The following is a 22,357-nucleotide window of genomic DNA, read 5'->3' as shown; positions in this document are numbered from 1 at the left end:
TGGTTCAGCTATAGGTGTAGACTATCACTGAACTTATTTCAGGGGCTGTAAAGTAGACAAGCTGCCAGGAGGAATACAAATCACAACTGTCACAAAAGTGACATCAGTGATGGATGCTTTCTGTAGGAGGGAATTCATGAGAAAGCAGGTATGCTATGGACATTAAAATCATTTTTCTTACCAAAAATAAAGTGTAGAGTCTTCTTTGTCCTTGCCAACGTGTTGCAGACTTTGTCTAGACATTTGTCTTTACACTTCTATATATGTGAAATGTCTCAAAAAATTGAAAAGTAATTACTATCCATAGCCTGAATCTACAGGGGAAAAGTGAAGTGAATTAATTACTGTTGAGATCGGTAAATAATTATTCATAAAACTAATGCATTAAAGGTAGCCTTCAGCCAGGAGTGGTGTTGCATACTGCAATCCCACTACTTAGGGTAAGTTCTAGTTCAGTCTTAGTTACATATGATATACTGTAAAATTTTTTATTTAAATTCCAAATTAAAAACAAAAAGAACCTTCTCATATAGTTCAGACTCCAAACTTCAGTTTTGTATTTAATCTACTAAGAATAGTTTGAATATTTTTTACTTTATCCAAAAACACTTAGTACCGTAGATATTGTCATGATCAAACAGAACTCTACAAGAACAAAAATATGAAAAATGCCAATGGCATTCTCAATAAATAATCTTCCATAAATGAACTAATAAAGATCCATATAAACTTAATTTTCCACTATATTGTAGCTGTCAAGTGACGCATAAATAGAAACTTTAGATACAGATTTGAACTCAAGGCTTTATCACATTTCCTTTTGTTTTTGATAAAGGAAAGTGTTACTTGCTATAATTTATTATTTTTGATATGCATTAATTGCTTTTTATATCAAAGAAATATTGTACTTTACCTGTTCATATTGAAGAATTTTATGGATGTGCTAAGTCAACAACAGTGCTTATAATTGTATCAATTACTTGACATTACAAATCAACATACGGTTGCTTTAATTGGTTAAAATATATACTGGGAATTGAAGTAAAATAAAAGCCTTCCAAGTTTATGAAGACATATATCTGATTTATTTTTAATTTATAGATCATTGTAATCTTCTCTCACTGTAGAAGCACCATCAGTCTTTAAAAAATGCTCTTAATTTTCATACTTTATTTTGAAATCTAGCTTCAAAATGTATGATACCTGGCATTTTGCAAACATTTAAATGCATTGTTGTTGATGACTATTTCTCTTAGAATTGCTTGTTTCCTACTTGAAATCAGATTGTGTCCATATGTGCAAATGGTCAGACATATTATTTACTACAACTAGAACACTTTTCCTCCTTGAAATACAGCTTCTCCCCATCATGGGTGTGGTAGGCAGAATAATGTCTCCTGAGGAATGTCTGCATTCTAATTCTTGAAATCTGTAAATGTGTTACCTTATAAAAGACACAGTACAGATGGACTAAGTTAAAGAACTTGATATGAAGAGATTGTCTCATGGTTTCCTGGTGGGTCCAGCATAATAACAATGTACTAAAAGAAGGAAGAGAGAAGTAAAGCAATCAGAAAAAATGTGATAACAAATACAGAGGCAAGAATAATGTGATTATTGACTTTGAAGATAAAGGAAAAGGCCAAGAGCCAAGGAAAGATTCTGCTATTTAATGATATTAATTATGGTCTTAAAATAATTGAATAAAATTCTTATAATAATGACAATGGCAAAGAAATCTTAAGAAATTTGTTTCTTTTTAATAACTTTGGTTTCATTAAAAATAAAAATAATTTTATTGCATTTGCATAATAATTTTAATAGGAATGCAAGGTTTTCCCTTAGGGTTGTTAGAAAAATGGCTTGCTTTTAATAAATTAATGCTTATGCATGGTAACCTGAATGGCACACTATAGATACGACATTCACAGAGAGTACATATTTAGTCATACATAGCATGTCATACTATGACATACTTATTTAGGAAAATAAAGCAAATTAAATGCCTATGTGCACAGAGTTTTACAACAGCAATTAGAGTTTACATATGTGCAGCTAAAACTTACGATCTGGGTTTAGAGAATGAGAGAAAGTCACCATCATGAATGAAAGATGAAATGTGTTGTTTTTTTTTTTGTCTGACCACCAAAGAGGAGAGGTCATGGAGAAGAACATGAAAGCTGCTGTCTCTAAGAAAATCACAGTGAAATGCTTGGACATTGGCTCAGAACAATATTTGTAAACAGGACCAATAACAGGGATGAAAAATTGGATGTTTGGATACTGTTGGGCATGTCCGCATTCAGCTGTCACCTCTCTGATTGCTATAATCTTTGAGAAGAATGATTTCCTCTTACCCATATCCCTCTGTTGGTCAACTTTAACCAAACCACACAATGAACTGGATTCTGGAAAATGTAGTTTTCAATTTTCAGCCTTGATACTTTATGCACATATATATGTTTATACAATATATTTTAGAAACTAAGATGGGACTGAAATAATATATTGTTATTTAAAAATAACTATTGAATACAAACTAAGCTATGAAATAATGACATATATGTGGAATTGAAATATCAAAATATTATGTATTGATGATGTTAGAATGGGTATAAATTGAGTCAGTAACATCATAGCTTCTCAAAATGATCATAAACAGATATCAGAATGTTAAAACTTTTAAATTGGAAAATATGAACCTAAGTGTTTATGCTATTGTCTCTGTCTATTCCTTCTGCTGTAACAGAATACCTTAATTTATAATGAATAGAAATTTATTTCTCTCAATTCTGGCTGTTGGAAAGTCCACTGTCAAGTTGCCAGCTGATATAGTGGTCGATGAGGGTGACTGCTTGCAAGATAAGACTTGGTTGCTGTATCCTCTGAAGAGCACAATGTGTGCTCATATGAAGAAAGGGATGGAAGTCGAACTGCTCTCTGAAGTCTCTTTTATAAGGGAATTAATCTCATTCACAAGGACAGAGTCTTCATAATTTAATAATTTCCCAAAAGCCCTACTTCTTAATGGCAACACAATGGGGATTACATTCCAACATAAATTTTGGAGTGACTCAAACATTCAAACCATTGTACCAGTTCTCCCTAATTTTTTGCATGCTAGAAATATTTAATAAACATTTAAATGAAAGATAATCACTCAGGTGGGGAAATGATGGTGAAGTTTTCCTTAATATTTACTATAATGGAATTATGAAAACAAATATTAAATCATGTAGGGATTAAAGATTCACTTTATAGATTATTTTTTCCATGGTTAATACATTCTTTAAAAAATTAACACAGAAAATTCCTTATTTTACACTTCTGAGGCTATGTTGCAGCATTCAAATAATTAAAATTTCATCCTTAATTATATGAACTTAATAATATATAATATGTATATATATTGTTTGTGTTGATCTCCTTGTAAGATAGTGATATTTTTCACGTTTCCTGGATGTGTTACTGTAACTTACTATAGTAAACACAAAAACAAATGATAGTTGTGACAAAAAATGAGCTAGGAGCAACATATAAAAGTTTTAAGAAAATGTTTACTTTGTAATACTAAAGTGTATTCAAACTATGCAAATTAATTCTTAAACTGACATAATTAATTTGCATTAAGATATGTTAAGATGTATATTAGTAAGTATCAAAATACAAATAAATATGTACCTTAGGAGAATAATGTTGACACAATATCAGGAAAATTCAAAATGCATTAAATTATGTGAAGTGCATATTGCTGCAGGTTTAAGTGATGATATCCTCTACTGAGAAGTAACCCATATTCAGCTACTAAGGAAAGGTTATTCACATTAGACCTTCATTCTAATATTCCAGATAGTCCATAGCAACATTTGTAAATATCATTCTTTTTACACACATCACTCATCAATTTCTAAATCATTTTTTCAACAACGTATGCTGGGCATCATTCTGTGGCATGGGTACACCAATGTGTATAAAATAAATTCAGCTCAGTTGTTAATTTTGATAGAATATAAATGTGAACACATCCATCAAGAAACTGTTCTAAAAATAGTCATAAAATAGTCATTGAAAAGCATAAACATACTTACCATACATAATACCACTTTTAAATATAGAAATCACTTTCTGCCATATGGATCACCATTCAAGTGGTTATGTTGTAGGTGCTTGGTTTCAATGCCCACACACTTTCTATGTTATTTGAATATTGTTATTATTGTGGTGTTTTGCACCTTTCATTCCCAATGGTCCTTCTCTCCCTTCAATAGCAGAATACCACAGCTATGACTGAGTTGTAATTGAATCCCATAATTATTTTTACTTTTTTAGAATTTATTCTACAAATTCTCTGTGTTCAGGAAAAAATTCAAACATTTTAGCACTTAAAATATTCAAGGCTTTGATTAAGTGGAAACAATGTCAAATGTGTATGTATTATTAAATGAAAATTGCTCAAGATGCATACAATTTTTGTAAACATCTGATACCTATCCAAGCAATCCAAAATAATCTAATGTGTAGAAATCATAAGCACATTCTCAAATTGCATAAGAAAATAAATAGTAAGAAAGTTTATTACCTGGTGGTGTCAATATCCACAAGTCAATAGAAACATTTTATACAGTAAGTAGTTTCTCAGTTGAAGGGGATACCAGTGTAATCTAAGTTATTAGGTGCCACACAGGGTGACTCAAGATGTGTAAGTTCCCCACGCTGTGTCCAAGGTCATCATGCTGTCCCAGGCAATTTGGTACCAACATTCAAGGAAACCAGCCTCCTCCCCATACTGCTCTCCTTCCAGCCTTGCCTGCATGTTCACCACACTCAAAGAAGGAGCCACAAACAAGATGCCTCTTTGCTCATAACCTGGCTTGTTCTTCTGGTAATCCTAAAGCCCATTAACCCCAAACAGCACCAACCACTGACCAACATCCTGTCACCTGTCCTTTCCCATATGATGTTCTTTCAGAGGTACAGTCAGTGGTAGCTGACTGGTACAGTGGCAACCATGTGCTCTGTCTTGAATTAAACAATCTGGTTAGGATCCTACTTTGCTACCAAGTCGCTCCTTCGTCCTGACAATTCACTATTTTCAATTGACTTGTTTCCTCAGGTTTTTTTTTTTTTTTGGCAGCACTAGGGGTTTTACTCTGGACATTCCATTTGTGGAGCAGGTGTTCTACCATTTGAGCCATGCCCCAGGCTTTTGTGCTTTTTTAAATTTTCAAATAGGTTTTTTGTGTTTTGACCTTGGCCAGCCTCACATGGTGAACCTCCTTCACATTCCTCCCCCACAGCTAGAGTTATAAGTGTGTGTCACTATATCCGAATTGTTAACAAAGATTAAATGAGCTCATGCCTACATAAAGATACTAGCAGAGGAGAAGCACAGAATGAATGCTTCAGAATTGAGAGCTTCCATTCCCTCGTATCTACAGCAAAGGCACAGATGTTCTCCTGTGGCTCAACTGAAGATAGTTTTAGTGATTGTAAACTACTAACCTGTTCATTGGATAGAAAGAGCTAATGAAACTGTGACACTTAAATTTTAAGGAAATATGTTTGAAAGTTTTGTGTGGAGACATGAGGTGAAATCATTTCCTCCATATGATCTGGAGACAAGGAACATGAATTTATATCCTTATTTATGAGCTTTCAAAATCTAAGAATATGTAAACTTGCATTTGTATTCCACTAAGATTTATTAATAATCAATTTTGTAATTACTTACCTTGGGAAATTTGCATGAGAAAGCATTATTCTAAAGCAGAGAGCATAGATTTTTAGATGAAAAAAATTGCCAATAATATACAAGTATTGAACAGAAGGGATGAAAATAATTAGTCTCCCACTGAATGACTAAAATCTTCTTGTCAAGAGAAAGGAGAGTATAAAAATACCAATCTGTTGTGTTTTGCTTATATTTTTTTAGTAATTTTTCTCAATTTTTAAAAAGGATTTAAAATTATTATTTCCTTACAAGCAATTTGACTAGGGATAAGTACTTTATTAACATCTTATCTAAATGAATTATACAGCTATATATAAGTGAATATTAATATTTTATACATGTTTTATAGTACAGGTTTAAAGATCAGAATGTAATTAGATTAGAAATAAACTTTAATGGATATTCACCATCAGAAATATATTTTAAAAAACTGTAGTGCTGTATGCTGATTAGATAAGTCTATACCACAACACCCTGAAAGAGGATCTGTTAACACGCCAAATAATTATAAGGATTTTTATTTCTCTGCAGAAGTAGAGAATAATTGTATTTCTAATGATGTGAAGACAATTTTTATCTGAATATGTAGTTTATTAAGGTCTCATTATCCCTGTTTAGAAAAGTGATAAGATGTTATTAAATCTTATATCTAAGTTAGCATTGAAATGTAACGACAGTAACAATAATTTAAAAGTGGTCATTTATTTAGATTTCATTTGATCTTTACTTTTCAGTACAATTTATTTATAGACTTTAGAGAGCTAACAAATCCTTGGAGTCTCATAGAAATTGTTAGGGAGGGATTGATTTCATCAAAGAGGAAGTATTTATTTTAAAGAAATCATCAAGTAAATGCCTAGCAGTCAACTGAATATTCCTACCAGAGACAAAGCATGCATAATCACAGCACCATTTTTTAACATGTGAAGGAAACTGCATGATAGTTTTTTCTGTTATATTCTGTGTCAGCCACATTATACAATCAAAGTGAGTTAAGATTAGTAGAATCATCATTTTACTTACTTGACAGGCAGCTCCTAAATGTAAGTATACACTTACATTTCCTTACTTTAAAAAGAAAGGAAATAAAAATATTATAATCATGAAGTGCAATAGTCATGTTTAAAAATTACAGCTTATGCAACAGCCTATTTGTACTTTTGCGAATTCCGTATGTAGTATATCATGCAGAAGTCAGTGGTCCATTCAAAATGATGCGCAAAATGTCATGGTCTTCTTTGATTCTTACACTAAACCTCAAATTCTTTGACTGACTGATAAGATATGTCCCCTAACGACTTTTTCATTCTTATGTCCCTCTCTCTTGCTTACACTTTTGTCATCCTGGTCTCTTCACCATTTTTGGATCATTATTGCTCTTGCTTCATAGTATTTTGACTCTCTATGACCTAGGGAATTCTTCTCCAGAGATTTGTGTGGTTTTTTCTAAGTTCCTGTGGATCTTTGTTCAAATGTCAACACTCTCCAGAGAAACTTGCCGTGCTCTCCCTGTCTAAAATAGTCATCTTTGTTCATATTTCATTTTGCAACCTTTCTGCCTAGCATTTTCACTAGCTACTAGCAAGCATGTCCTCAAATTCTCCATTTATTAGGTAAGTTCCTTGGAGATGAATACACTGCTTATTTTGGAAATAAGTAAATTGATGAATCTGATATAAATTTTTAATCGATTCTTATATTTTAGAGGTAAATTGATACTATTAAACAAATCTAGAAGTTTATCCTTAAATGGTACTTCATAATATTTTTACTTGTTAAGCTAGTAATAAACACACTGGTAGATAAGCATTCTAGAATTCAAGAATGCTGCAGTGTTTCCTAATTCTATTAAATATTCAGCCATATTATGTAACATAATGTATTATATAACATGAGCCAATCAATACATCTAATCAATTATAAAATGACTTAAATATAATAACATCTCTTTAATTACTCCACAGTTTAAATCAGTCTAACCCCCAGAGACTTTTCTATTTTATGTACAAGCTAAATTACACTGTGTTTTGTTAAGTTAAATGTCACTAAGTATTTGACAATCTCAGTCAATTATGACTCAACTTATAAACAACAATTTAAAAATAACATGGTTTTGATAATTTAAAGTAGCTGTTTTCCAACATATCTTGTTTCTTCAAATGACTTTGAATTTCAGAATTTGAATGTTTAATTCAGTTATTTGAATAATTTAGATATAAATTATAAAATGTTTAGATTGTAGAGCTACTCAAATTTACATTTATGGATTATAAGATATAAACTATTAAAAGATGAGGCAATGTCTATATTATGAATGTTACTATTGTGCTTTACAATTTTTATAAAATTAGAAACAATGCTGATTTTAATCTTTTCACATTATTACATTTTAAAAATCAGATTCATTTAAGATATTTTTAGCTAAGCTGTACATACAAATAATTTATAATATTAGAATATTGTTTATTAATATATTAATATTAATAATATTTATAATAATAATTTATAAAGCAGAGACTTCAAAAGCTTAGGATGCATAAAAAATAGAAAGATCTAGTTGTCAGCAAGGCTTCGAAATACAGTAACTAATTATAGTGGGAATTTCAATTGACAGTTTTAAAATCAAATGTTTCTCATAATGAAATCAGTAAAGCATTTTAAAAGATACTTTGCTTAATATGTGGCAATTCTCTGTTCATGACAGCTAGCTAGAACCTGATACTTCAATTCCTCTGTTGCTTCCACTGTAAATTTGTTGATATGTTAATTTCCTGAAGTGCTATTGTATAGTTAACAGCCCAGAGTTAATACTAGGACTGATGACTAATACATAACAAATATTAACATTAACACATTAACGTTATTTGGCTTTGCCTTTTATATTTTAAAATACCAAACAGCTCAATTTGTAATATTGAATAGATATTTTTCTTAAAAAAGAGCCCCACCATTTCCCAGGGAGGAAGATTGGGCTCAAATCAATAACACAGAGACTTTACTTGGGGCTCTCATAGTATCATTGATCATCGATTACTGTATGTATCCCATTTACCCCTCCTAAATACAAGAATGTCTTTAATTTTTTTCCCTTGTCTAGATGTGTGGAAGGCAAAAAAATCTTTTCTTTCATTTACAGATCTTCAGATCAAAAGTAAGTGTATCAAAGGGATACACTTATCTGGATTTAAGTTAGCTTTGCAATTTTTTGGTTAATAAGCCGTACTACATTGGCATGAGACGATTCTTTCATTGGGAGGGACTAGTGTCTATGTGAGAGGAAACAAATTTTTTTGCCAATTGAAAGGACATGGCTCTTGGAAGTTTAGCCACAAATACTCAGTGTTCATTTCTTTGAGAGGTGATGCCTATGATCCCTACCCTCCCATCCCCCCTTACCCACCTTGAAAGAATGGGCTTGTACTTGCTTATGCAATGAAAAATATGACATAACTTCCAATGCCACATCATAAAAGGCCATGAAGTTGCTGCCTTGTTCACTACAGAGCTCATTCTTGAAGTGTTGAGCCACTGTACCCTGATGATGTCAACAGCACATGGCGGGGACATAGGCAGGCCTTTTAGCAGATAATACCTGCTCAACCCAGCCTTTGTTTCTCTGGATGATAGACACTGTGAACTTCACACTGGCAAGGGCTGGGTTTTTCTGGCAGTCTGTAAAGTTCCTCATGGAGTGCGTTAATCCTTTCAATTCTCTTATAAACTTTGTGTGAACAGACATGAATTAGCTTTTCCTGTAGCCTTATTTAGAACTGTAAATTTTCTTGTTTCAACTGAATACTACAAGTGTCCAGTGAGGATGCTACTTTCTAGCTATTTCAACCTTGAAAATCTAGACCTGTGTAAGTATTGGGAAATTTGAATTTACAATTTCTTTATTCTTCGCTTGACCACATACATTTTAACTCAGTACTTATTATTAGTAGCAGATTTTAGGAAACACTTTTGCGAATTTCAGGACCTCATTTATTACCTAATTTCCTCTGTACACATACTTTCCTTGAGGGATTTCAGTGGCTCAGTTTCTCTGTCTCTCTCTAAAGTCAGCAAAATTTCTGGCTCTTCTTGGGTCTTATGTCCCATACAATGGTCTGGAAAGTGCTTTTAGGCAAAAAATAAGACAATTGGGGGTTATCTCACTTGTCTTCCTTCTCTCTAGGATCAGAGACTTATGCTGTATGTTTTGCCATAAAAACGTCATTTCATATATTTTGTTTAGATTTGAAGTTATTTACAAAGGATGGAAGTTCAATCACACTCCCTCATAGATCACAATAATAAATCACCATTTGAATATTCCTAAGTACCTATAACATTGGCACAGGGCTACGCATAAATAAGGAATATTCAGCAAATGCATTAAATGATATAAAATCATACTGCTATTTAATTTTTAAAATTATTTTTATATACATTTACCTTTTGTCAAATGTCAATAAAACCACTTGATCAAACATTATATTTTATACTACCAAAACATATTTAAACATTCTAATAATTTCAGAAATTTAACATTTATATTATATTTTTATTATATTTATTTGCAATCTAAATGAAATAGTTTATACTCAATATTAAATTTGAATTAACAATTTAGAATACAGAGAATAATTTAGCTTTACAAGCTTAGAAAAGGGCAAGATAATATGTTGCAAACGAGTTACTCTTTTTCTTTTGGTGGTACTGGGATTTGAACTCAGGGTCTCATGTTTGCTAGGCTTCCTAGGCAGGCACCCCAATACTTGAGCCACTCTATCAACCCTGTTTTGTATTGGGTTTTTCTAAGATAGGGTCTTGCCAACATTTTTCCCCAGGCTTGCTTCCAAACATGATCCTCCTGATCTCTGCCTCCTGAGTAGCCAGGACTGCAGGCATGAGTCGTGGGTGCCTGGTGAAAGTTCCTCTTCTTGAAAATCAAAGGTGGACAGAGGGAAAACGTTTAGAAGTTTCTTCTTATTTATCAGTAGATAATTTATAACTATTCCACAATGACTTTTCTTTCTTTACTAATAAATAAATGATGCTTTAAGTCAATTAATAAATTTCTGGGTTATTCATTTTGGTAAATACTTTTTGCATTTCTTTTAAGCTCAAAATTGGTCATGTTGGCACAAATAGGATTGGAAAGCCAGTCAAAACTTATGCCAAACACAAATATAAACAAATTTCAGTTCAGTAAATATGCAAGTAGTTTAATGCTTAGTATGTGCACCACAAAATGCTCAACCATATTATCTATGACATTGAGAAGACTAATGTGTATTATATTTAAAATCATCACTGGGCTGAAACAGACAGTACTGCATTTTCTTGGATAAAATCTTGGTACTTCCTACCAGGCACTGTTTTTCTCTTGAAATGCTTCACACAGACTGTTTTTCACAAGGTTAAGTTTGTTTTTAATTCTCGTTTCTTGGTGTCCTAATTTTTGTATGCTTTTTTTTTCTAATTCCATGGTGTTTTAATTAACCATAAATAGACCTCATTGAGGAGTTGTCAGAGTCAATAACTGAGCAACATCTAAAATAACCAAAGAAAAGACAGTGCAAGAATCTTCAAAAGAAGTGAAAATATCCAACAAGGAATCCTTCAAGAAATAGAGAATTCTTGCAATGGAAGAATATGTAGGTACTTTCCTTAACTCAGGAACACTTTCCATAACATAATCCATTTGCTATTGCTTGGCTATTCTAGGGACTGAATGGACTCTGTCCGTTGCTCAGAATATTTTGTACAATGTCATTAATGCAGTTACACATGTAGGGTAGTGTGTATCATCAATTATGACATGCAGCTGGGCAGTATGAATGTAATTTCTGCTTTATTCTTTATATCCTGTAGCACTTTTTTTCTGACATGCATAGTCCAAACTTCAACCTTAATTTTGTCAATAACGATTGTCACTTCATGAGACATGGAAGAAAGAAGAAAGTCATTTCTCATTGAAAGAGAAATTTGAAGACTGACATGCAATTTGAATTGACAAAGCTACTAAAGTTTACCAAAAAACCTGTTTCTGAAATGAGAATTTTAGTAAAATCATCCAAATGACACAGGAGGTTTCTTTTCTGATAGAATGAAGAAATTCAGTCTTGGGTTTTGTACCCAAAAGATCTTTCCATGAATTGATAAAAATTTCCTTGATTCCAACTGCAACACAATGTTTCAAAACACAATTACTAAGTAGATGATATCATTGCCATAATTATTATTACAATGACTATTATTATTATTTGTAATAGGAGAATTTTTCAATCTGCTTTGTTGTTGATCTAGTAAGTATTTCCAGGCATGACTGATTTACAGAGAGATCTTATAGTACAAGGGTGAAAAGAGCTAGATCTTGGTTTACAAGGAGTGTGATCATGGGGTTGGGAGAGGAGGGAGGAGAGCGTGGGGGAGGGGGGAAGAGAGAAAGGGAGAGAGAGGGAGGGAGGGAAGAAGAGAAAGAAAGGGGAGGGAAGAAGAGAAAGAAAGGGGAAGGAAGGGAAGAAGAAAGAGAGAGAGAGAGAGAGAAAGAGAAAGAGAGAGAGTTTTCCATAGGAAGGCTCAATTCCTAGGTATAAGCACCTAGTAAATGGTAAATGGGAAGGTCACGAGAGTTTGCTGTTGTGACCATGACGACGCTAAGGATGCTGCGGTTGCCTTACACAGCCTGATCCAGGCGGGCCAGCGCTCCATGCGTCCGCCCTGCTTGTGAGACAGGCAGCCATCCGCGAGCCGGGGACCCGGTGCGCCCGGGGACCCGGTGCGCCCGGGCGGGCGGGCGGCGCGCGCAGCGATCGCGGAGGCTCCGTGCTGGGGCCTGGCCGGGCAGGGGCGCGGCGCTCGATTTCCTTGCCTGCCTCCGCCGCGCCCCTGGTGCGCATGCTCGGCCCCGCTCGGCCCTCGCTCGGATGAATTTGGTCCTGGCGGCCGCGGCGACCCGGGCCGGATTGGGGATGGGGCGCAGGGTCCCGCCGGCGGCGGCGGCGGCGGCGGCGGCGCGGTGAGGAGCAGCCCGGGGCAGCGGCCGCGGCGGGGCGGTGAGTATCCGGGAGGCGCCACCATGGGGCTCCGTAAGAAGAGCACCAAGAACCCCCCGGTGCTGAGCCACGAATTCATCCTGCAGAACCATGCGGACATCGTCTCCTGCGTGGGGATGTTCTTCGTGCTGGGGCTGATGTTCGAGGGCACCGCCGAGGTGTCCATCGTCTTCCTGACGCTCCAGCATGGGGTGGTCGTCCCTGCGGGAGAGGCGCTGACCGCCGCATCCAAGACCCTTTATCATTATGGTGTCAAAGACTTGGCCACCGTGTTCTTCTACATGCTGGTGACAATCATTATCCACGCCACGATTCAGGAGTATGTGCTGGATAAGATCAGCAGGAGAATGCAGTTCACCAAAGCAAAACAGAACAAATTTAATGAGTCCGGCCAGTTTAGTGTGTTCTATGTCGTCTCTTGTATTTGGGGCGCATTCATTCTCATCTCTGAAAACTGCCTGTCAGACCCCACTCTCTTATGGAGGGCGCATTCCCATAACATGATGACATTTCAGATGAAATTTTTCTACATATCCCAGTTGGCTTACTGGTTTCATGGGTTTCCAGAACTTTACTTTCAGAAAATCAAGAAGCAGGACATCCCTAGTCAACTTATCTACATTGGTCTTCACCTCTTCCACATTGCGGGAGCTTACCTTTTGTACCTCAATCATCTGGGACTTCTTCTCTTGGTGCTGCATTATTTTGTTGAATTGCTTTCCCATATGTGCGGCCTGTTTTATTTCAGTGATGAAAAGTACCAAAAAGGTGTTTCTCTGTGGGCCATTGTATTTATTTCCGGGAGACTTGTGACTTTACTTGTTTCCGTGGTCACTGTGGGGCTTCACCTGGCTGGATCTCAGACTCTTAATACTGATGCCATGTCTGGGAATGTGAATGTGTTGGCCGCTAAAATTGCTGTGCTGTCATCCAGTTGTACTATCCAGGCATACATAACGTGGACCTTAATTACCTTCCGATTGCAGAGGTGGATAGAGGATTCTAATTTGCAGGCCTCGGGGGTGAAGAAGAAAAGGTCCACGACTAAAAGCAGGTCTTCTAGGAAAGGCACAGAAAACGGAGTGGAGACTTCAAATAGAGTAGACTGCCCCCCAAAGAGGAAAGAGAAATTCTCATAGTGAATTGCAGACTGATTGAGTCACGTCTCCGTCTCCAAAGGAATCTTCTCTTTCCTATGTGATATCTTTCGTGCTAGAGATTGTTCTGTTCTTCAGAATAGTTCGTGCTCTTTGATTATTGCTATTGTATTGTTCAATGCATTTTTTAGGACAGTTGAGCAGAGGATGATTAAAAGTGGAAACAAAAGACATTAAAACTAAGCTACTCATCATAAAATAGTGTCAAAATAGTTGAGGGATCATCACCATATTTCGTTTTGATTTTTACCTAGAACATTTTCCTAACGATTTTTGGAGACACCTACAGGAATTACACCTATCAATGATTCAGTTTCTTGTTCTCACCCGTCTTTTGTGATCTTAACAAGATTGTTGTAGCAAAGTCATGTTTTTAATGTTCTCTTTCAGGATAAAATGGAAAATCTTACAATGGTGAAAGTCAAATGAATATTCTCTAATTATTAATTTTTTTTCAATTTACAACTGAGAAAAGACGTGTAAAACCACCAAAATAATCATGTGCTTTATTTTATACACAGTGATGGTTAGTGCTATATCCCCATCAAAAAATCAAAATACTGGTAGATAATGTATGGAAATTTATTAAATCTAAACATTTTTAATGAATATGAAAGTATTACTGAAGAGGTAAAATCAATTCTGTCCATTTTAAATACTTGTAAATGGGAGCTCAATTATAATTACAAATTAAAAATTACTGGAAAAAGAAAATCAGAGTTTTTCATTTTTCCTGTACTTATTAAAGTGGTTCCTAAAGAGGATTCATAAATTTGATAAACACAGCATGCCAGAAAAATATTGTTTAACATGTAAAGCCATTTTGATGAATAATGCTTAATGTAGGTGTTTAAAATGAATGTCAAATTACATTTGGAAAAGTTTTATGCACTAAGCTTAAGTAATTTGAATATAAAGTGGATAGTCTTATCTATAGTTTTTAAATAATAATGTTATAATTTTGCTTCTATCTTTAATTGGGAAATAGCTATACAAGACATATTTTGGTGATTATACATATGTTCTATATGTAATTTGTATTTTTACAGAGTCAAAAGAAAGAAACAGTGGACTGTAGGAGGTACGTATGTTTGTCATCCCTTGATCTCCAAGTTGATTTTATTTCTGTTATGACTGCTTATATATTTTTTCAAGTACATAATACTTGAAAGTATTCTAGGGTAAGGGCATTTGTTTCCTGTTTGTTTATATCTTCTCCTATGTGTTCCTCATCTCTTTGCTTTTGATAGCCCTTTCTCAATTCAGCTTTTCTACCTGTTGAGGTTCCTGAAAATTAAACTTAGTATACTTATATAACAGACCTCCGATACAAAGCCACTTTTTGGAAAACCTTCTTTTCTAGTCTGTCTACTTTCACAGATAAGTAATAAAATAGGGTTTCTTCTCTCTTTGATGTAGAATTGACCATTCTACTTTTTTTTTCTCAGTTGCCTGACCCTATAGTGTTGGTAGCACATGCTCTGAGTTCCAAAGTAAAATAACTTTAGCCAACTGTTTTGTAAAACAAATTTTGAACTTCTCATGAGTTGTTTCTCACATCCCTTTTAAAGAGTTTAGCCCATTACTTATAATCCCACTTCTGGCAACAATTTTTTTTTTATAAATTTGCAAATAAGTGCAGACCTGATGCAGACTGGTAAGAAACTGTTGGATAATTTTCGTTTCATACAATTGACAATGTTGAGAGTTAATTTGGGCTTGGCAATAAGTATTATTAGGACCCAGATTGATTCCTCTGGAATTTTCTTGGTTCTGGCCCTCTGAAATTACCTTTCTGCAACTGATTGTAACCCTTCTAGGTTTCATTTTTTTCAACACTGTGTGGTAGGGAGAAAGAGAAAACCTGATTTCTAAAATTCCCAGGGCATTGAAGCTTACCTTTGGGGAAATCATTTGATAAAGGGGTCCATGAGGTTGAGTAATTTAAGATGGGTTATTTGCTTCATCAGTGGAAAAAGAAAACTGGTTTTATAAAACATGAGTGCCCAAGAAATAGCAGTTATTGGTAAGAAAAAAAAAGGGAAAAATGCTGGGTACATATCAACTGTTCATGAGTTCAGTAAATATCTCCACATAATGAATGTATGTCAAATAAATTAGGAAAGCAAGATTACAAATAAAATTCAGTTCAATATCAATTGTTAAACCCTTCTTTTAGAAAAAATTATCAGAAGACTCAAGCCATAATAAACATAATGTGATGATCTGTGGACCTTTTAGAAACATATATTCCCATTGTGACTCAAGGTATCATCAAAGGTAGCATTAGTTAACCATGTGAAAGCCCAAATAACTTATAATCAAAGGCCAAAAAGTCATAAAGATGTGTGTAATAATTGAACTCTAAGGGTCTGTTTTGATTTATTAGGTTCTATATTTGTCAAGTGTTATTGCTGAACTATGACTGCAAAGTATAGGTTTCTTTTTTAATTTAATTAATTAATTTTTTTATTTTATTCTTATGTGCATACAATGTTTGGGTCATTTCTCCCCCCTTCCCCCGCCCCCCATTCCCTCCCTTAGCCCCCCAACCCCTCGCTACCAGGCAGAAACTATTTTGCCCTTATCTCTAATTTTGTTGAAGAGAGAGTATAAGCAATAATAGGAAGGAACAAGGGTTTTTGCTAGTTGAGATAAGGATAGTTATACAGGGAGTTGACTTGCATTGCTTTCTTGTACATGTGTGTTACCTTCTAAGTTAATAATTCTTCTCGAACTAACCCTTTCTCTAGTTCCTGGTCCCCTTCTCCTATTGGCCTCAGTCGCTTTAAAGTATCTGCATTAGTTTCTCTGTGTTGAGGCCAACAAATGCTATCTAGTTTTTTGGGTGTCTTACCTATCCTCATATCCTCCCTATCATACCTATCATACCTGTCCTCCCTTGTATGCTCTGGCTTTATCATGTGATCCAAGTCCAATCCCCTTGTTGTGTTTGCCCTTGATCTAATGTCTGCATATGAGGGAGAACATATGATTTGTGGTCTTTTGGGCCAGGCTAACCTCACTCAGAATAATGTTCTTCAGTTCCATCCTTTTACCTGTGAATGATAACATTTCATTCTTCTTCATGGCTGAGTAAAATTCTGTTGTGTGTAAATACCACATTTTCTTAATCCATTCGTCAGTAGTGGGGCATTTTGGCTGTTTCCATAACTTGGCTATTGTGAATAGTGCTGCAATAAACATGGGTGTGCAGGTACCTTTGAAGTAAGCTGTGTCACAGTCTTTTGTGTATATCCCCAAGAGTGGTATTGTTGGATCATATGGTAGATCTATGTTTAGATTTTTAAGAAAGCATAGGTTTCTTAGAGTGGATTCAAAGTATAATTTTCTTCAAAAAAAATCATGGTTATACTAGCATTTAATTAAAAATTTATGCCATTCTTCTTAACAAATAATATGAATGTGTCAGTCAATTTATATATCTTGTAATGGGTAACTAATTTTAGGCCTTACTATTCCCTAGCCATCAGTATAACTATCCATTTCATGTCAATAAGGAAGGAAACAATAGTTTTGTAAATTACTGCTTCATTTGTCTGTTTTTAGTGTTTGTTTATTTGTAGGAGAATCATGCCATTACAATCTATTCTTGGAATATATTCAAATTTAGAGTTTTTACATTAATAATTTAAAGCTTTTCTAAAGACATAACCTATTTAAATCACCTATTAAGTTTGCAAAACAGGAGGAAAGTTTCAACTTCCTGGTCAACTAACAATGGTGAGAATTATTTACGTAGAGTAACAAAAGCCTTTTTTTGTTTTAACCAATGCTTTACACAGGAAATGTCTTGTTGGAACAGTTTCTTAGAGGAAATTCTTGGGGAAAATCATTCTGGAGAATATGTAGTGGGCTGGTACTTGGATCTTCCTTTGAGTCAGAGACTGTCTCCAGTTGGTCCAGCAGACCTCCGAAACAAGGGGAGAGGGTGACTTGCCTGACTGAAAAGAGTAGACAGCATTGGTGAGTAAAAGGAAGTACCTGTTCCTTGATAACATCAACCAGATGGCCAGACATCTTATACTCTCATGTCCTAGATTGCTCTGGACATAGGGAATTTTTCTTCACTACCATATTTCAATCAAATCTGCATTCAGTAAGACACTAGCTAGACTGGATAAAATAAAGTAATACTTTTCAATTACCTTCAGTTATGTGGAAAGATCATCATAAATCCTGCATACAATTCTAAAATACTGGAATTTTCTTACAGTAGTCTGTAGAGCATCTAGATTTTGCCATTTGAATCCTTATAAGGACGTCCTCTGTAGGCCCTGGTGCATCTCTTTCAGTTCCAAGATTCAATAAATGTGGAATGAGTCAAACATTAAGAAAATCTACTCCTGAGGTATTCACCTGCCGTTTCCTCTTTCCTCTCAGGTAACATCATTGTATTTTGAGCTGCAGCATTATGTAAGCTGATATTTTTTCATTTTCAAATCTCAAAAAATACACTGATGTATAAACTGACAAGTCTTGAGTATATTTACATTGGTAGAGATATTCAGTGGAATCTGCTTTGTTTAAAGGTTCACTTGCATATAAAAATGGAGAGGATTAAATGGACTTCACACTCATGATGTATACATTTCAGCCAGTCTAGAAGTGACTAGTGTCACCGGTAAAGGATGTGGCTTGTCAATAATTTATGCATAGTACCAATTTTAAATGAAGAGCATGTTATTTCACTAAATTAAATTTACAAAATTCTCAATTTCAGTACTACCAGCCCCATTTGCCAAATCAAATCATGTCAATGTATAAAATAGCATGGTTGAGGAAATAACATAACATTTACTACTAACCAAATGAGATTTCTCCTAAAATATATCTTGCAAAATTCTTATTGCTTAATTAATTACAAAAACAGATGGTCTCTTATCTCAGTCTGAAAATGACTAAAACCAATAAACTTCAAGCTGCCGAAATTATCAACACAAATATTGAAATGTAGTTTTTAAACTTTATATAATAGTTTTAAAAATATTTAAAAATATTCCACATTTATTGACTCTTGGAACTGAAAGACAGCAGGGATTACAGGTGTAAATTTAAAGAGAAAACTAGTAATATGATTATAAATAATGATAACAAATGAAATCAGGGCTAATTCCCTGTATGGCCCACAGCTTTGTGGTCTTCCAAAGACTTAAATATTTTAAGTCCTGGATCACAGGCCATTAATGTGACAATGATACTCACCTGAGAAACTGTCATCAGGATTAATCATATATAATATTATAACTTATTTGTGTATATAAACATACATAAAAACTTTTTCAAACATATATCTGTCTCCTTTAATATACAATTTAATACATATTTTATATGAAAGCTTCTATTTATATATACATGTGCATATATATATGTACATGCAGATTTTTTCTTACAGACATTCTTGGTGTTACTGGGGCTTGAACTGAGGAGCCTTCAACTTATGCCACACAGCCCTTTTGGCTGTAGTTGTTTTTCACACAGGATTTCCTGGTTTTTATTTTACTGTGGGCCAGCCTCCAACCATAATCTTCCCACCTATGCCTTCCAGTAGCTTGGATTGCAGATATGCACCCATGCCCAGCTTATTTGTAGAGACAGGTTCTCACTAACTTTGTTATGGGCTGGTGCTGAACTTGGAACCTCCCTATCTCCACATCCCTAGTAGCTGGATTTATAGGAGTGAGTCACCTTGGCCTTTGTTTTTTTTTTTTTAGTTTTATATTGTTGCATATTACTCTTTAGAGTTCACATTGTCATTATTTAAATTCAAGCAAAAATAATAGCATAAAAATGTGAAAGGATGGCCTTAGTTGGTCCTTGTCCCTTTTTACCCAACATGTTTTTGCTGTCACAACAGAAAAAAAATTAATTAGAAAAGAAAAAAAAAAGTACCAAGCAAGATACATTCCAGCAGGGACCCCATATTTTCAATTGACTTCTCTGTTTGTTTAACATATTTACAGACATTTATATTTCTTTACAGGGTTTGGGAGGATGTCTGTCTGCCAGTCAATGAAAGAATCTGTCAATGCCAACAAGGGTTATTTTTCAAAAAGAACCAGAGTGTTGTCATTAAAAACATTGCAAAAGTGTTTGAAAGTATAATTTATTTAACTAAACAACTTAGAGTCTATTCTTCTGAAATCCCGAGTCATTTTGGATGCTTAGAGGTCATTTTACACTCTTATAACATAGCATGGGACTACTCCTCATAACAGTAGTGAGACAGCACTGTAAGATTTTAGTGTGCTAATCTTTAAAAACACAATTCTAGGATTATATAAATTTAGTCATCTTACACTGGGTACCTAGGCCATTTATTTGGAGAAATTCTAGAAACCAACCAACCAGCAAATGACTGTAAACATTACTCTTGTACTACATCAGTTGCAAACTCAGAACCAAATCAGAGACTTTAACTACAGAATGACTGCTAGCATTTTGAATTTCGTCACCACATTCTGACTTAGGTTACAGTATACTATACAGACTTTCTGAAGCTGCATAAATTTAGTCTCTCTCTCTTTTTTTTTATAAGTTAAAATGTGTGTTTTGGTTTATTTATTCATTTATTCTTATGTACAATCTTCTCCCCCAGCCGCCTTCTGCCTCCCTTGCTTCCAGGCAGAACCTGTTCTGCCCTCTTCTCTAATTTTGTTGAAGAGAAGACATAAGCGATAATAAGGATAGCTATGCAGAGAGATTCCTAGCATTGCTTCCATGCATATGTATATTACAATCCCAAATTGATTCATCTCTTCCTGACCTTTTCACTTCTTCCTGGTCACCTCCCCATAGTGGCCTGGGTCAGTTTAAGATTACTTTATTTGCATGTACAGTGGGCACATCAAACATTTTCAAGTTTTGGGTTTCCTGCCTTTCCCTATTCCTCCTGTATGCATTCCCTCCTGAGCGTGTGACCCATGTCCAATAATATTCCTGCATTTATTTTAGGTCTAAAGTCTGCATATGAGGGAGAACATATGATTTTTGGTCTTCTGAGCCTGGCTAACTTTGCTTAAGATGTTGTTCTCCAGTTCTATCCATTTACTTGGAAGTGACAAGATTTCATTCTTCTTCATGGCTGAGTAAATTTCCATTAGTCTCTTTAATTCTAACAAAAGTTTGTTACAGTTCAAAAAGTTCTACAGGAAAGTATTTATTTTTGTTTAGCTCCTCTTATCTTTAAAATACCTAGATTAAATTCTAAAATGTTATATCCAATCTGTACATATCAAATCTTAAAACTGTAACCATATCTACCACTATTGGGAAAAAGCAGATATATGATTACAAAAATGTCAACCAGTAGATTCCAGCACATTCTGAATGCAATGGGAAGGATAGTGGATGCTTGATATATTTGAAAGTAATACACCTCTAGTTATAATGCAGATGTCTTACTATAGCTTGTCTTTTGGTCCTAATTTTTTTTCCATCTCTATTCCAAAAAAATTACTGTTATATTTTCAGACACCAGGTGTTCATTAGATTCTGAGAAAATAGTAGCTTTGAGATTTGTATCCTTTTAAGTGAAGTTTTTTCCAGTCTTAATTATCATTACTATGGGGACCAAACAGCACTTATGACAATTAAAAAGGAAAAAGAAAATAACATGTTGATATTTTAATCATTCTAATTATCCATGTCAATAATGCTGATCAGGAGTAAAACTTCCAGAAGGATCTAAGATTCATTACATGACTCTTATCATTACATGATTAAATTCATTACATGATTTTAATTACATTAAAATGTTGATTTCAGAGTCTTTGCGCCCATTTCCTGCAAGGGTGTAGGAAGTGTTTCTCTTTGTCTCTCTCTCTGCCCCCACCCCATTGTCTGTACTTTAACCTATTATACTAAAATAAACCCTTGCTAAAACTTTAAAAAAATGTTTGATTTAACTATATTTGAAGACCGTGTGTCTCATATTAGTGTGTAGTAATAAAATGGAAAGATCTTGCATATCACATCCTGACATCAGCAGAGCCTTGACTGACTTCTCAGAAGAAGGAAGGAATGTGCTTGACAATGCTGTAATGTGAGTCCTCAGCTGCCGTCTGGACAAGAGGGAGAGCTGAGGGCAGAGGGGTAGTCAGAGCTCACTAGTGTCCAGAGAAATTGACAGTCTGGTGAAGGACATTATTGGGACCACACAGCCTTGGCTCAAGGCACCTGGTGATAGGTAACAAAGTGTGCAAGTCAATGTGGAAAGAGCATCTGGACCAACCTGAGTGCACAAGTTATCTGAGGTACTAGAGAATAGAAGAAAACACAAAAGAATTAATGACCCTGAAGTCGTTCCTATCAGAGTTAAGTCATCAGTGAAATTTCTGTGAAAATGGTGTGATTTATGGGACCTGGAGAAAACAGTCCACTAAGCATATCATGATAAAGAAAAT

General features: G+C 34.7%; 1 protein-coding gene across 1 annotated transcript; it reads left to right on the top strand.

Annotated features, from left to right (window-relative positions):
• The first annotated feature begins 12,729 nt into the window (after positions 1-12,729).
• Tram1l1 (translocation associated membrane protein 1 like 1) lies at positions 12,730-16,353 on the top strand. The gene has a single exon (XM_074041594.1). It carries the CDS (start codon positions 12,798-12,800, stop codon positions 13,911-13,913), a length of 1,116 nt encoding a protein of 371 aa, XP_073897695.1. The 5' UTR covers positions 12,730-12,797; the 3' UTR covers positions 13,914-16,353.
• The last annotated feature ends 6,004 nt before the right edge of the window (positions 16,354-22,357 follow it).

This window comes from Castor canadensis, chromosome 9 (assembly GCF_047511655.1).
Source record: "Castor canadensis chromosome 9, mCasCan1.hap1v2, whole genome shotgun sequence".
Taxonomy (NCBI): domain Eukaryota; kingdom Metazoa; phylum Chordata; class Mammalia; order Rodentia; family Castoridae; genus Castor; species Castor canadensis.
This window is presented reverse-complemented; position numbering and strand designations above follow the sequence as displayed.